Raw genomic sequence first — 15,508 nt, 5'->3', positions numbered from 1 at the left:
GAGGTAGTGAAGGGCTCCATTGACTTACACCGGCCTCTTTGTTCCCTGACAAACATTGGAGCAGAGATGGATGTGGGATGCTGCAGCAGGTGGGAGACACAGGAGTCTCTGTGGGTACCCTGAAAGAGGGACAGGGTGAGGGACAAGTTAGGACAAGAATTATATGCCTTAAAGCACTTTAAGTTCAGTCTCAGGATGAAAGTGGGGTTTGCTCAGCCAATTATCCATGGGATTATTCCCAGGCCAAACTCCAAGGTGGAGCTGAAGCCTGATGCCTCCCATCATCTCCCAGATGGGGGTGCTCTGAAATTAACTGAGTGTTTGAAACACAGGGGATCGTGCTGGGAAAGCAGAGCATTTGCATGCATGGAAATGAGGTGCTGTCAGCACTGGAGCCACCCAAGTGTGCTGGGATCCAGTGGTGGCCACCACCGAGTCACCTCCTTGGCTCTGCACTGCTGGGAGCAGGGAATTAGGCAAAAAAGCCCCTAAAAGTGGGATGGGAGTGAGAAGGGAGGGCTGGAAGCAGCAAGGGGCTGTAGTTTCCACAAGCTCTGATGGCTTTGGAAGTGGCAGTGGGATGTTGAAGGGGAAGAGATGTGGATGTCCAGGGCACCTCTCTGCCCCTGGGATTCTCTCAGCTGGGGGCAGGTGGGTGAGTTCAGCCTCTGAGCTGCTGCAGGGAGGAGTTGCTAAGAGGAGAGTTGTGTTGTAGCAACAGCTGCCGGCGTGTCGGGAGCTCCGTGTCACATAAATCCTTTTGCCAGTGGAAAGAGCCTGGGAAAAACATCTTCTCCTCATGCTACAGCCCCCCAACATCACTGCAAGTCCCCTCGCCACAGCTGGGGTGGTGGCACAGGAACAGGAGGTTTGCCTGGAGGTGGTTTGTTTGGGGCAGGAGGAGCCTGGCAACCTGCTGTGGGCAGGGCTGACTGCAGGAATGGGGTGCTGGGTGGACTGGGACAGACCAGGAGCGGGAATGATGCTCTACTACAGACCCTTCTCCTCCACTGTGAGTGCTGGGAGTGGCGGGTGGGAATGGGGATGTCACCTGGTGTCACCAAGGGAGTGGAGGACCCAGAGATCACTGTTACACTCTAGCAAGGGTGACTGGCTCAACAGTCCCTCTGTGGAATGATGCTCATGGAGATGCTTCCACATCCTACGTGTAGTGGTGGCACCTGGGGATGTGGTTTAGTGCTGGGCTTGGCAGTGCTGGGTGGATGGATCCAGTGGTCTTAAATGATTCCAGGATTCAAAGTCAGGGATTTCTAAGTGCCCCCATCCTCAGGAGAAGGTGTTCCAGGCCTTGGCCATACCATGTATCCGAGCCCCAAAGCAGGATGATTGAAGCATTGCAGCCAGTCATTCCAGAGGTTTTGGGGCAGAGCTGGATCCTGATCCCAAAGCAACAGTGGCAAAGGTGTTTTGCTCCAGGTGAAAGCCCAGAGAGCTGCTCCCAGCTGTGGCAAAGGGGATGAAGGGGCTTGTTCCTCCCCAGCCTGCTCCTCATCCTCACCCTCCACTCTGATGTCTCCTGCCAGCTCCACCGAGATGGTGTGTCCCTCCCAGCAGCTGATGCTGTGGCGAGTATCCTGCCTGGAAAACAGCCATTCCCACATGGAGAGCAGAGGTATGGGGACCACTGTGGGTTTGGCTCCTTCTTCTCACCATCCTGGGGGTGGTTTTCTCCTTCCTCCATTCTCCCCATATTTTTCCCAGCAGCTTCTACTCCTGCCTCAATGCTGCTGATCTTACTCTTCATCTCCTCCAGCCTCCCACCCTTCTTGCACTCCCATCTGCCCCAGCACCCCAAACAGGCTTCTGTCTCACATGGAGAGTTCTTTGGCCAAGGTTTTGCCAGTGTTTCACAGTGTCTGCCCTGCTGTTGGCTCCACAGGTCCCAGCAGTTCTTTGGAGATCACCAGGAGCTGGTGAGTGCCAGGGAGACAGGAGGAGCAGGGACAGGGGGACACTGATGGGGGGACAGTGGTGGGGGGACAGCAGTGTCCCCATGGTGGGTCCTGGCTTGCATGGGCACGAAAGCCAGTGCAGGTCTGGGAAGGGGTAAGGGGAGCAGCCCTTGAGCTTGGCTGGAGGGTCCTTTATCTTGGGAATGAACCAAAGCCTGGATGAAACAGCCCTCGGGCACATGGGGAGAGGCAGCAGAGCCTCTGACTGCACCTGCTCCCCCTTCTCCCTCTTCCCAAGGCTACGTGGTGCTGATGCAGCCCCTCCCCACACCCCTGGCCCCACCATGGGCTGTTGGCCAAGGCCATTCCCAAGGCTGGGAGTGAGAGGCCAGGGGAGCTGGAGACACATGGCTCCCTCAAGCCAAGGTCCCTGCTGCCAGGATCCTCCCAGCATGGCAGGGAGGGATTCAGGAGGGTCAGCCTGAAAAGATAAAAATCCCTTGGAAATTTTATCCCCCCAGCATCACCTGGCAAGGCATCCCCCAACCACACAGGTGCCAAAAACTCCCATGTTCTTCTGTTTAAAAACATTAATCTTTTTGTTATTCTTCACCCCATCCCTTCTTTTAAAGACCTGTAAAGTCCCAAAAGGCTCAGGGCTTGGGGATGACTCCCAGATCCAACACTGCTTCACCCCTCACCCTGGAGAGATTCCCCTAAGGGGGCTGTAGGAAAAGATGGGGAAATGGAGGAGTGGTCTGTTGGATGGAAGGAGAGGTGAGTGGATGGAGAGGAGAAGGTTTGAAAGGATAGAATGGATGCTTGGAGAAGGAAAGGATGAGTGGTTGGAGAAGGATGGATGGATGAAAAAGAGAAGGATGAATATATGAATGCATGGATGGATGGATGGATAGATAGATAGATAGATAGATAGATAGATAGATAGATAGATAGATAGATAGATAACAGAAGGATGGATGATGACATAAGGGAAGGATGCAAGGTTGGAGAAGGATGGACAGATGGAGAAGAGACGGATGGATGGAAGGATGGACAGAGAAAAGAAGGACTGAATGTGTGGATGGATGGACAGATGGGAAAGACAAGGATGGATGGACAGATGGGAAAAACAAGGATGGATGGACAGATGGGAAAGAGAAGGATAGATGGAAGAGGAAGAGAAGGATGGATGGTGGCAAGAGGAGTGGAAAATCGGGATGTTTCTTAGCTCCTCCACGGTGGGTCTGACCCTCAAGTGACATACACCCTTGGACCTGGGGACAGCCCTGGCTGCCACAGGGTGCCAGCAGCTCTGCTCTGGGATGGCAGGAGGTGGGCAGCTACCGCCTGGCACTGCAGCAGATGGCAGGGGACCTCCTGTCTCTGCGCCGGCATGTCACCAGCCTGGAGGTGGAGAACGGGCAGCTGAGGCACAGCCTGGCCTCACAGCAGGAGCTGGGCCATGCTCTGCTCCACGACACTGACCTGGACGTCATGACCCGGGAGGAGCTGCTGGACAGGCTCGGTGAGTGGTGGGGAAGGGGCGGGGGGAAACTGGGGAACCCCCCTCCCTGGTCCCCTGGCCAGGTGACAAGGACATGGAACAGGTTCTTGCAGCTGCCCTCAGGCACAAACTCGTGGCCGGCACGGCGGAGATGAGGAGACTGAAGGATCGTGTCCAGCAGCTGCAGAATGAGCTGATCCGGGTATGGACGTGAGCAGAGGCTGCCTGGGGGATGGAGTTGGGCTGGAAAAGCAGGGGAGCAGCAGAGAGAGCATCACATGCCCCCCAGAGCCAAGCAAGTGCCTCCTTGAGGTTCTCCCAGGTGATGCCCCAAGCACAGAGCTTCCTGGGGAATTTCCCCTTCCTCCCTCACAGAAAAACGACCGGGAGAAGGAGCTGCTGCTGCTCCAGCGAGCCCACCGACTGCAGCAAGCCATGCTGAGGAGGTGCCAGGAGAAGGTGGCCAAGGCAAAGGGCTTGGAGGAGACAGTGCAGCAGCAGGAAAAGGTGAGTCATGGGGCACTACATTGGGGTGAGAAGGACAGTCTGTGGGCCATGATCTGTGGAGCAGAAGGGACCGTCTGGCCCATCCCACCTCTCCATGAGATGATCACCACAGCCTGGCATTTGGCTGGTGACATGGGGACAGCTCTGCTCTCTCCCACAGGTCATCAAGGTGATGGAGCGGGTGCTGCAGGAGAAACTCACTGGGGTGGGCAGGAGCATGGAGAAGGCAGCAGGTGGGTGTAAGAGGGAATGAGAACCCTCAGGGGGTCTCATACCCATCTGCTGGGCTCTCTGGGGTTGTTTAGCCTGGAGAAGAGGAGGCTCAGAGGTGACCTCAGCACTGTCTGGAACTGCCTGAAGGGAAGTTGTGGCCAGGTGGGGGTTGGTCTCTTCTCCCAGGCTCTCAGCAATAGGACAAGGGGGCACGATGGGCTCAAGCTCTGCCAGGGCAAATTGAAGTTGGAGAGCAGAAACAAATTCTTTGCAGAGAGAGTGCTCAGGCATTGGAATGGGCTGCCCAGAGAGGGGGTGGATTCCCCACCCCTGGAGGTTTTTCAACTGAGCTTGGCCGTGGCACTGAGTGCCATGATCTGGTAAAGGGACTGGAGTTGGACCAAGGGTTGGACTTGATGATCTCGGAGGTCTTTTCCAACCCAATACATTCTATGATTCCATGATCAGTGGGTCCTCAGCCCCCCAACACCCATCCCTGGGCGTGGGAGAGCCCAGGGCTTGCTCTAGCCCCCATCCCTGCACAGGGAGGGTTGCAGGACACGTCCCAGTGTCCCCTCTGTTCCCATCCCACAGGTGAAGCCCTGTCCAGGGAGGTGCACACTGCGCTGCTGGCCGAGAACCACCGGCTGCGGGAGGAGCTGGCGAGGGTCCCCCACCCTGCACCCCCCATGGCCCCACAGCCCTCAGCCTTGCCGGTGAGACTGGGGAGAAGGGCAGAGGGCTGGGAGGAGGGGGCAGAGCCGTGGCACCCCCAAAAGCATTACTGGGGGGTCACATGGGGGCGTCACCTCGTGGCACCTCTGGCTCTGTAGGGCTTTGTTGCCACCATGAGCAGTGGGAAGAGCAGGGAAATTCAGCATGACTGTTCCCACTCCTGCTCACCCTGTGCCCACAGAGCGTTTGGGGAGGCACAGAGAAGCTGTCTCTGCTGGCCAGGCTGGAGGAAGCAGAAACCCGCGGGCGGGTGCTGGAGAGGCAGGTGGGCATCACCCCTCTGCACCCCACTTGATGGTGGGGTGCTTGGAGTGTCACACACCTCTGGCCCCCATTTTCTGGGGAGAGCCAGCCTGGTTTGTGTCTGTCCCAGCTGGAGAAGGCAGCGAGGAGGTGGGGCCAGGAGAAGCAGGAGCTTGGAACTCGTCTGCTGGAGCACAAGCATGGCTTCCCTCACTCCTTGGTGAGCACACAGGGGGGAACAAGGACACCCCACAGAGGGGCTGGCAGCCAGTGTTTGCTTCCAGGGGGAAGGATTGAGGCTCAGAGCCACCCTTGTGGTTTGGGGAGGGGTGCGGGGATGTGTCTCTATGCCCACCCTCACATTGCAGGGAATATGCCTCAGTTTCCCTGCAGGACAAGAGGGAGGGGGGGGTTGGCCCCCAGGGCCCCCAGGATATCCCCCTACCCACCCAGAGTCCTCTCACCCATACCTGATGGCCCCCAGAATATCCCCCTACCCACCCAGAGTCCTCTCACCCATACCTGATGGCCCCCAGAAAGGCAGGGCTGGACTTACAGCTCCCCAAGACCTTTTTCTGTCCCTCACCAGGACCTGGCAGAGATTTCCATGGCCCCCCGGAGAAGACCCCACACCCTGCCACCCCTTCCCTAACCCGTGCCCGTCGACAGAGATGGAGAAACCCAGTACTGGCAAAAAGGAGTCAGTGTTTTTTTGATGGGATGCCATGACAGAGGAAATCAGAGGCAAAGCAGAACACTTGAGGGTGTTGGAGGAGCACCACCACGGCCCCCAGTGTGGTAGTGAGGGACCCCCGTGCAGCTGGAGGGGTGCAGCAGTACCAACCCACCCTCCCACCCCACACTCCCGTGGGGTGGCTCCGGTTTATCTCCCCTGTGGCGTAAGCGCAGCCTTGAGCCAAGGCAGGGACGCAGCAAGCCAAGGCTGTGGCCCTGAAAGCATCCCAGACGTCCCCCAAATCCTAAGCCCAGGCTGAAGCCAGGCTGGAAGGAGCTGGAAGTGGCTGTTAGGATGTAGGGGATGTCCTCAAATGGGGACAGGCTGGGTGTCACCCGGGATCAGGCTCCTCATGCCTGGGATTTGAGTGGCCGTAAGGTCAAGTAGATCGGTTTGTCTGGGATCAGAATGAGATCAAATTTGGTCCCAATTTCCACTGCTCTCATGGTTTCAATCTTGAAGTTCTCCAGGATCTGAAATGAAAGGGAACAGATTGGTTGGGCAGGACTTGGAGCAACCTGGTCTAGCAGAAGGTGCCCCTCCCCATGGCAGGGGGTTGGAATGAGATTATCCTTAAGGTTCCTACCAACCCAAACCATTCTGTGATTCCACAGAAAACTTTGGAGGTGCTGACACCCATGTGCCCCCTCCTTGGTCCCTCCCAGAGCCAGGTCCCTGGTGTCCCCAGCAGCAGGATGCTCACCTGCATGAGGAAGAGCTGCATCTCCAGCTCAGCGATCCGGCGCCCCAGGCATTGCCGAGGTCCAAACCCAAAACTCAGCCCCTGGAAGTGCTTGGGGCCAGCTGCCAGCCAGCGCTGGGGCCTGAACTGCTCTGGCTTGGGAAAGACCTCAGGATCCCGGCCCATGGCGTAGAGACCCACCTGCACCAGTGTCTGCAGGGAGGGATCAGCCCTTGGGTCTGGGTTCTCCATGGAGCTTTGCTGGGGTGTAGGGATGGGATACAGCCCCCAGCTGCTCCCCCCATGTCACCCAGGTCCCACAGCCAGGTCAGGGTGAGGAGGGACCCGGTGGCCTTGCTCACCTTGGGGGGGATGCGGTAGTCCTGGAGGATGACCTCTTGAGTGGTGTACCTCTGCAGGGTCACAGCCACGGGGTGCAGCCTGGGGAGACAAGCCCCACACACCTCATCTTGGGGACAGCCTGGCCTGCCCACATGCCCCCTTGATGCATGACAGTTTGGGGAGGGAAGGGGCTGGGGTGTTTTTCAGCAAGGGCCCCTCCTCACCTGAGTGTCTCCTTGATGGTGGCTTTGAGCAGCCGGATGGTTTTCAGCATCTTCACCCTGTCCCCTTCCGCCTCCCGCTTGGCAGCCAGGACCTCTGCCCGGAGCTGCTCCTGGACCCCTGGGGACCGTGCCAGCTCGAACATGGCCCACTGCAGTGTCATGGAGGTCTGGAGCAGGACAGGGAGCAAGGCTCAGCACCAACCAGAACCTTCTCCCTGCCCAACCACCCTGCCCGCTCTGTACCGTGTCCACCCCTCCCGCCATCATCTCGGTGACGCTGGCCCTGATGTCCTCCAAGGGCAGCTTGTCCCTCATGATGAGGTTGCAGAGGATGCCCATGTACTCCTTGGTGCTCTTGCGTTGCAGCCGTAGGTCCCGGTAGACATTTTGAATGCATTTGTCCGCTAAGGAGACAAGGAGGCATGGCGTGGTCTTACTCCCCCAGGGACATGGTGGAGAAGGAAGACACCCCTCAGGATGTTGCTGCCCCAGGGGAGACACCCTGCAAGAGGGTTGTCCCAGGTGCCCAAAGCTCTCTGAGGCCACAAGCCCCTCTGAGAGAGCTGCTCCCCTCAAAATGCTGCCCATCATCTGCCCTTCATCACACCTGGATGGTTGCCCTCGGCTCCATCCCACAAGCTCCAGATGTGGAAACTCTTCTGGAACCAGGAGAAGGTCTCCACACTGATGACATGAGGTTGCACTATGGAACCAAGCCCTCAAAGGGACCTGGGAATGATGAAGGGAGGTGAAGGCAGGAGGAACACTCACCCTGAGAGAAGATTGCATCCCAGGCCTGCACATGGTCCCGCCACATCTTGGTGTTGAGGTGGCGGAGGAGATTGGGTGGCAGGTAGAGCATGGGGGAGGTGGTGTGGAACATCAGGGTCACGGCATCGATGAAACGCTGCGCGTCGGGGTCCACAAAGTCCTGCAGCAGCCCCAGCCGCTCCCCGTACAGCACATGGCACACGGCTGCAAGGACAGCGCCCGTGAGGGGACCCGTCCCCATCCCCTTCCACCATTCCACGGACAGCTCCAGCCCTTCCAAGACCTGGTGTGGCCTCCTGTTTGTTCCGTGTCAGGAAGGGTTGGGCTGGGTAGGGTTGGTCACCAGCAGATGACCAGTAAATAATAAAAGAGTGTTTTATCAAGAGTTGAGTTGTTCTACACTTGTCTGGAGAGAGGACATCCTGCCTGGAGAGAGGACACCCCTCTACACACTTTGGCTTTGAGGGAGACGCTGGTTGGCCCATCTGAGGATGAAGCTTGGGAAAAAGGGTGGGGTTTTTTGGGGGGACACACATCTTGAGGCTCACACCCCTGACACTCACACTCCAGGGCGAAGCGGAAGAGCTCGTGGGTGAAATCAGCGGTCCAGTGCTCCCGGCCACTCTTCTCCACCTGGGCTTGCGCCCGCCGGATGAAATCCTCCCCCACCTGGCTCAGCAGAGGCACAAACCCCTCCACCACCTGTGGCGACAGCACCTCCTTGTTCAGCATCAGGCGGTCGGAGCGCCAGGCCTCCCCCGTCCTGCAGGACACCAAGGAGGGGTCAGAGGTGTGTCCCCTGTCCGGGGGATGCCACTCCTCAAAGCACAGGACCAGACAATGTCCCCATCACCCTCTTGGTGCTCCAGCTTCTCCCCACCCCATGTGCTGGGCTGTGGCTTTAGGACCTGGGAGCTCCGTTTTGAGGGGACCCCCCAACTCACTTGAGGAGCACACCATAGGGCTTGTTGCGGAAGTCACGATATGCCACCCAGGGGGGGACACTGAAGCGCTCAGGCAGCGACCCCTCTGCCTGGAAGAGGGTGGCAGCATCCTGGGGGCTGATGATATTCACACTTTCGTAGGCACCCAGCTTCTCCCTGATGGGGTGAAGAACAGGGTCAGCTCTGCACTCCGACCCTCAGCACCCACAAATCAACCGCCTGCCCCCTTGCAAGCCCTAAAATCCTTCTGGAAAGTCCTATCCTGGGGAATGCAGCCACTCAGCACCAGCATTAGGCCCTCAGGACCCAGGCAGGAATATAGAGCAGTGCTGAAATCAAATCCCAGCCTTCCTCCTCAGTTCCAGACCCTGCAGAAATCAGGGAGGGCAGAATCCCCTCTAACTCCACCAGCCCATCTTCCCTGTATTCTGCATCCACAAGGCACTGCCACATGGTCCCTGTCCCCTTCCAGGGCACAGGGTCTGTTCCCTCCTGCCCCAGGTTTCTGGTCCTCTCCCAAGGATCTGTCTCTTCCTTCCCCCCATTCCCTGTCCCCTTCCATGGCACAGGTCTGTCCCCTCATGCCTCCCATTCCCTGTCCTCTCCCAATGCACAGGATCTGTCCCCTCCTGCCTTCCATTCCCTGTCCCATCCCATGGCACAGGGTCTGTCCCCTCCTACCTCCTGTTCCCTGTTCCCTCCCATGGCACAGGGTCTGTCCCCTCCCATGGCACAGGGTCTGTCCCCTCCTGCCTCCCATTCCCTGTCCTCTCCCAATGCAAAGGGTTTGTCCCCTCCTGCCTCCCGTTCCCTGTCCCCTCCCATGGCACAGGTCTGTCCCCTCCTGCCTCCCGTTCCCTGTCCCCTCCCATGGCACAGGTCTGTCCCCTCCTGCCTCCCATTCCTTGTCCCATCCCATGGCACACGTCTGTCCCCTCCTGTCTCCTGTTCTCTGTTCCCTTCCATGGCACAGGGTCTGTGCCCTCCCATGGCAGAGGGTCTGACCCCTCCTGCCTCCCGTTCCCTGTCCCCTCCCTTGGCACAGGGTCTGTCCCCTCCCATGGCACAGGTCTCTCCCCTCCTGCCTCCCGTTCTCTGTTCCCCCTCAGGGCACCAGCTCCATCCCCTCCTGCCTCCCGTTCTCTGTTCCCCCTCAGGGCACCAGCTCCATCCCCTCCTGCCCCACTCTTGCCCATCACTGTGGCATCAAGCCTGGTCAGCCCGGCTCCTCCAGCAGCTCAGCCACATATTCCCCCCTCTCCCAGCTGGCGCAAGGCTGGGAATAGCAGCATCCTCCAGGACTGGAAGAGCCGCTGGGGTTGGGGAGCAGGGTGAGAGAGGCCAAGGGGGCCAGACGCCACCTCACCTGTAAATGGGCCCGAACTGCTGGAACTTGCGAGCCATGATGTGGTGGACGTTGTTCAAGCCGCCCTCCTGCCAGAAGCGGAACAGGTTGAGCCAGCCGGTGCGCCAGTCCCCGGGCAGCTGGTTGAAGGGCCGGGGAGTTGAGGGCATGGGGGTGGCAGTCCCCGCAAGCCGGCGACACCCCCCGGCTGGGGCAGGGGGACATCCCCACAAGCCGCCGGGCTTGAGCGCTGCGCGGGCGAGCATGGGAGCTGCGGAGAGGGAAAGGTGGCCTGGAGCGGACAGTGAAGAGGGGAGGGTGGCCTCGCTCTTATCCCTGCTCAAGGAGAGATGCTCTCGCCCGCCTCCCGATGAGTCACGGCCCCCCCGGAGCCGGAGACAGACGGGCACTGGGGCAGGAGGCAGCACGAAGTGCTTGGCAGAGCCTCGTCCCGTCCCAGCCTTGCCTTGTGTGACAGGTGACAGGCTGACCTTGAGCGGCAAGGGGTGACCACGGGTGACACTGACAAGTGGCCTGTGTCACCCCACTAAAGGTGGGTAATGCTGCCAGAGCTGACAATGAAAACTCGGCTGCCAGGGGGGATAAAGGGTTTATCTGCCAAATAGATGATAAAAATTATCTAGGGGACAAAATAGTGGTGGTTAGATGTAATAAAGGACACATTACTCCAGCAGGGGACAGGCTTGGGGACCCCTGGCCAGAGTCATCCCAGGAAGGGACAGAGTGTGCTGTGGGAGGACACATCTCCACTTCCTAGGCTCTAACCCTAACCCCAATCACCCCTCCTTCCAGAAGGGAAAGGCTTTTCAGGGTGTCCTGAGCCAGGGACAAAGGCTGCAGACCCCGAGGCTGGTGGCAGACAGGGTCCCTTGTCCCCAGGCACTGACAATGGCGGGGTGGAGGAGTTAATGGGGAGAGCGACACTAAGGGTTCCTGACGCATCTCTTTGGGGTGTCCCTGGGGTCTCTGGGGTGTCTTTGGAGGGGACTGGGAGCTGGGTGAGCAGCGGGATGTCCGGGGCGGGAGATGCTGAGTCGGACTGGGCGGCGGATGCGACAACGGTGGCGGCCACCGGGAGGCGCACCTGGCCCGTCAGTGCCACCGCACGGGGACAGCGCCGAACTGTCTTCGCCCTCATCCCCGGAAGGTGGAGCCTGTCCCCTGCCAGGGCACAAGAGCCGTCCCCTCCCGACCCATAGTCCCTCTCCCTTCCCAGGGCACAGGAGCTGTCCCCTCCTGTCCCAGGCTTTGGATGCCCTCCCACGGAGCAGGATCTATCCCTTCCTGCCCTGTCCCCTCCCAGGGCACCAGCCCTGTACTCCCCACCCCATGGTACCTGTTTTTGTGCATGGCACAGGTTCTGTCCTCTCCTGCCCCCAGGATCTGTCACCTTCTACCCCACAGTCCCTGTCCCCTCCCAGAGAACAGGATCTGTCCTCTCCTGCCCCACAGTTCCTGTCCCACTCCTGCTCCAGATTTCTGGTCCCTTCTCAGGGAACAGGGTCTGTCGCCTCCTGCCCCATAATCCCTGTCCCCTCTTGTCCCCCATTGCTTGTCCCAGCATGAAAACACCAATTGGCTGCATGTGCTCCCCGGAGCAGTCCCACTGGGGGACAGGGTGGCACAGTGTCCTTCCCCCCTGCACTGTCACTCTCCTCCAGCCATGGGCATGGGGTCAGGGCCCAAGGGACACAAAGGGACATGAAGGTACACACTACCCCATGCTGAGCTCTGCCCTGTCAGCCACTGTCTCCAGGCCCGAGGTCACAGCCCTCCATCACACTCAGTGTCACCTCTGCTCCCCTTTCCACGACCTCTCCAAAGTCTGGGGACAACTCATGGGCTCCTACACACCTTGTGTGTCTCCTGCATGACTAAGGGGTCCCCCACACCTTCTCGCCTGACTCGGGTGTATCTCTGCTCTTTTGAGGTGAGTGAAACTGAGAGTCTCACCCCTCTCCAGTGGCATTCTCTCTGTGCCACCCGCACTGGGAACAAGAAGGGCCCCTCCACTGTGGTTTCGTCCCTCTGAAAGGTGACACCGTGGGCGTCGTCGGGCTTTCACTTTGCAGCCCTGGGGGTTTCCTGACTCGTCACCTCGGGAACGAGTGGATGACTCACCACCTTCACACCTTCCCCCCTATAAATAACCCCTCCAGGAGGCCACTGAGACCCCCTCAGCTCTGCTCCACAACCCTGGATCCAACCAAACCCCCATCTCCCCAGAACATCCCCCTCCTCAGTCTCATCTTTTGGGAACCCAGGGCTGGGAATGCCACAACTGTGGAGATTTAGGAGAGTGAAGAAGTTTTGGTGGAGCAGCTTATCCCTATAGGATCTCTGTCCCCCCAGAGCCAGTGGGAGTGGGCTGGGATGGGGCTGACTTCAGGCAGGGCAAGGCAGGAGGTGGATCTGTTTTGAAGGGAGAATAAAGGGACAGTGTCACATCGCTGGGATGGAGAGAGGAGCACAGAAGAGTGAAATCCATCAGAAAAAAGCACATGGACCTGCTGCTTTCCTTTCTTACCTTAAAAATATACCCTGCATGGATCCAGCCTGCTTGGCTTCCCACTGCTCACACTCTTCTCATGGAACTGACGGTGGTTTTCATGTGTTTTCCAACAATTTCTTCTCTTTTCAGCAGTGATTTCATCCTGGGGTCTTCCCTGCTCTCCCGTGAATGAATTCATTCATTGCAAGCTTTCAGTTCCTGCCTACAAATAGTAAGTTGGGAAAATTCCAGTAGCAAAACTGCCACCCAGAAACCCCCTGTGACTCAATTTGGGGCTGGAAGGGAGCGGGGGGAACTAATTTTCATAATATTGTGTTGAAAAAGAGAAACTTTCAGTTGCAAACCGACTGTAACTGTGACCAAGCAGTTTTGCTGGAGGGTTTCCCCTGGGAGCAGAGAGAAGGGGATGACCTGACACTTGGTCATCATCCCCCACAGCATCCCTGAGGCACTTGGTGATGCTTAAGGAGCTGACAGAGCATCCAGAGGATGGAGCCATCCAGGACAAGCTTTAATGTGAAAAAAGGAACAAATCTACCTCATTTTTATTCTCCTGTTTCATTAAACTGAATTTCTTCTTAATTTATTGCCTGCAAGCTCAGACCTAAAAACTGCAGGGCTGATGCCTCGTTTTTGGGTCTCCATGCAGCTGGGATGGGGTATCCCACCTTGATGGGATGCAATCTTCAGGCAGGATCATCCCACGGGCATAGGAGAGTGGAAATTCATGGCTGGAAAGGGAAGTCATTTGTGTGTATTGCTGGGGGGAGCAGGAACCTGGCCACGTGGGAGGAAGGATTATCCCGTGTTTAACTTCCTCCAGCTTCTCCTGGGTCATCTCATTTCCAGTAAAAGGCTGGATTTCCCACTCGGCCAGCCCTGATCCACACACACCTTGTCCTCCATTTCCCAGTATGGGTCACAGGCAAACACGTGACAAACACCTGTCCAAGGCTGGTTAAAGCCTCTGGAAAACACGTGAACAGATAAACACCTGTCCAAGGCTGGTTAAATCCTGAGAGCCTCTGGAAAATAGGAAAATAGCCACAGGGCAGTAAATAAGACCTGCAAATAGAGCTGTCACATCACTTGGAAAACAGGTTGGACAAGAAATGAAGGCAGCTGGGAGGGAACAAGTGACTGCCACAGTTTCAGGCAACTGATCCAGCCAGTTGAATTCCCTGGACAGAGCTATAAATGCTTTTTTAAAGGGAGGATGGAAGGTGCAGCCAGGACACAGCATCACCTCTCCATCCAGCTCTTGTACATCCAGGGATAGCTGTTGGGGTACTCCAATTCCAGGCTCCAGCAGCAACTTCTGAGGTGGCTCTGTACCCTCATCCCACCAGGAAAAGCTTTCCAGTGGGATGTTACAGCCAGAGACACCATCTCAGCTGAGCCTGCAGTCAGTGTATCCACTGGGTGCTACTGTGGGATTTCCCACAAGCTCTGGCATCTGATTCAGAAGGATACAGGACTTCCTGGGACTATTGTCCTGCATGGCAAACCCTCCTCCTGGAGCAGACTCTGGTGAGGCCAGAGGCAGAAATATCCCCACCAAAAAAATAACTATGGTGGGAAAAAAATGAAATACTCATGGCTTTTGTTTGAGATGTAGGGCCCTTCCCGGTCTGTCTGTGCTGGAGGAAGCCTGAAGAAGCTGCTCCAATACCTGACCTTCCTGTGCATGCCTGCTCCTTTGAAAACACAGATCCCAAAATAACTCCCTCAAACAATGTGGCCAGAGTGGGGATGAGAGTGGTGACGCTCAAGCTTTCCCCTCCAGCAGCCCTGAAGCCACAATAAATCCTGGTGCCTGTGTTTGTTCCCGCTTTTTGGCTCATTGTATTTAAGGAAACAGCCAGAGGGTGGTGGAAATGCATCCCAGAATAAAACAAGCCCGAAGGGTTCAAATTTTGCTGCTTTTCTCAGGGAATTTAGCAAAAGGTTCCATGTTTTGTTCTGGCTGTTCCCAGGGAGCAAGGATGGAGACCTGCTGGGGATGGAGATGCTGCATGAGACAGGTGTCCTGCTGGGGATGGAGATGCTGCATGAGACAGGTGTCCTGCTGGGGATGGAGATGCTGCATGAGACAGGTGTCCTGCTGGGGATGGAGATGCTGCATGAGACAGGTGTCCTGCTGGGGATGGAGATGCTGCATGAGACAGGTGTCCTGCTGGGGATGGAGATGCTGCATGAGACAGGTGTCCTGCTGGGGATGGAGATGCTGCATGAGACAGGTGTCCTGCTGGGGATGGAGATGCTGCATGAGACAGGTGTCCTGCTGGGGATGGAGATGCTGCATGAGACAGGTGTCCTGCTGGGGATGGAGATGCTGCTGCAGGCCCTGTGTGTGTCTGTGAGTCTCCCAGGGATCCCAGATTGCTCCTGTAGTGCTTGACCCCATGCCCTCAGCCAGATGGTCTGGGCAACCAAACTGGAAATGTTGCTGCCTGCCCCCTGCCTCCATCCCACTCCCAAGGGGCTTTATGTGCTGCTCTCAGCCCTCTTGCCAATGGATTTAGTGAGGGATTTTAGAACTTTGAATTCCCTTTGGCATCCAAGGAGCTGGGAACATGAACAGCTTGCTGTCCATACACAGCACCCAAAAAATATGTCTGAGTGCTCTGTTCCTCATCCTTCCCGTCCCGAGTGAGCTCCTCACCTCCTCCCATGGCAGAGAGGGGGCTGCCAAAAATCACACTTCTTGTTTTAGCTCTGCCGAAACCCGCCTGCCTTTCGGGCTCATTTCTCCTTCTTTACGTCAAGCTGCCGCATATGCTGCCGGCGCCAGCGGGAAGTTTTCTGCCAAAGGC

General features: G+C 57.5%; 2 protein-coding genes across 2 annotated transcripts in view; one reads left to right on the top strand and one right to left on the bottom strand.

The window, feature by feature from the left end:
- Positions 1-5,844, top strand: part of CCDC33 (coiled-coil domain containing 33) — a 43,437-nt gene extending 37,593 nt beyond the window's left edge. The window contains exons 14-23 of the mRNA XM_071568826.1: positions 1,545-1,633; positions 1,901-1,934; positions 3,243-3,438; positions 3,531-3,619; positions 3,793-3,924; positions 4,085-4,157; positions 4,732-4,853; positions 5,054-5,137; positions 5,221-5,323; positions 5,699-5,844. Coding sequence (XP_071424927.1) covers positions 1,545-1,633; positions 1,901-1,934; positions 3,243-3,438; positions 3,531-3,619; positions 3,793-3,924; positions 4,085-4,157; positions 4,732-4,853; positions 5,054-5,137; positions 5,221-5,323; positions 5,699-5,844 — 1,068 coding nt within the window. The remainder of the gene's footprint in view (positions 1-1,544; positions 1,634-1,900; positions 1,935-3,242; positions 3,439-3,530; positions 3,620-3,792; positions 3,925-4,084; positions 4,158-4,731; positions 4,854-5,053; positions 5,138-5,220; positions 5,324-5,698) is intronic.
- On the bottom strand, positions 5,828-10,425 carry CYP11A1 (cytochrome P450 family 11 subfamily A member 1). The gene is made up of 9 exons (XM_071568484.1): positions 10,181-10,425; positions 8,815-8,970; positions 8,434-8,633; positions 7,871-8,074; positions 7,343-7,503; positions 7,100-7,266; positions 6,896-6,974; positions 6,555-6,746; positions 5,828-6,324 (listed from the first exon to the last, which is right to left on the bottom strand). The coding sequence occupies exons 1-9, from the start codon at positions 10,423-10,425 to the stop codon at positions 6,202-6,204; spliced, it is 1,527 nt and encodes a 508-aa protein (XP_071424585.1). The 3' UTR covers positions 5,828-6,201.
- Positions 10,426-15,508: the final 5,083 nt, after the last annotated feature.

This window comes from Pithys albifrons, chromosome 13, assembly GCF_047495875.1.
Source record: "Pithys albifrons albifrons isolate INPA30051 chromosome 13, PitAlb_v1, whole genome shotgun sequence".
In the NCBI taxonomy this organism is placed as follows: Eukaryota; Metazoa; Chordata; class Aves; order Passeriformes; family Thamnophilidae; genus Pithys; species Pithys albifrons.
This window is presented reverse-complemented; position numbering and strand designations above follow the sequence as displayed.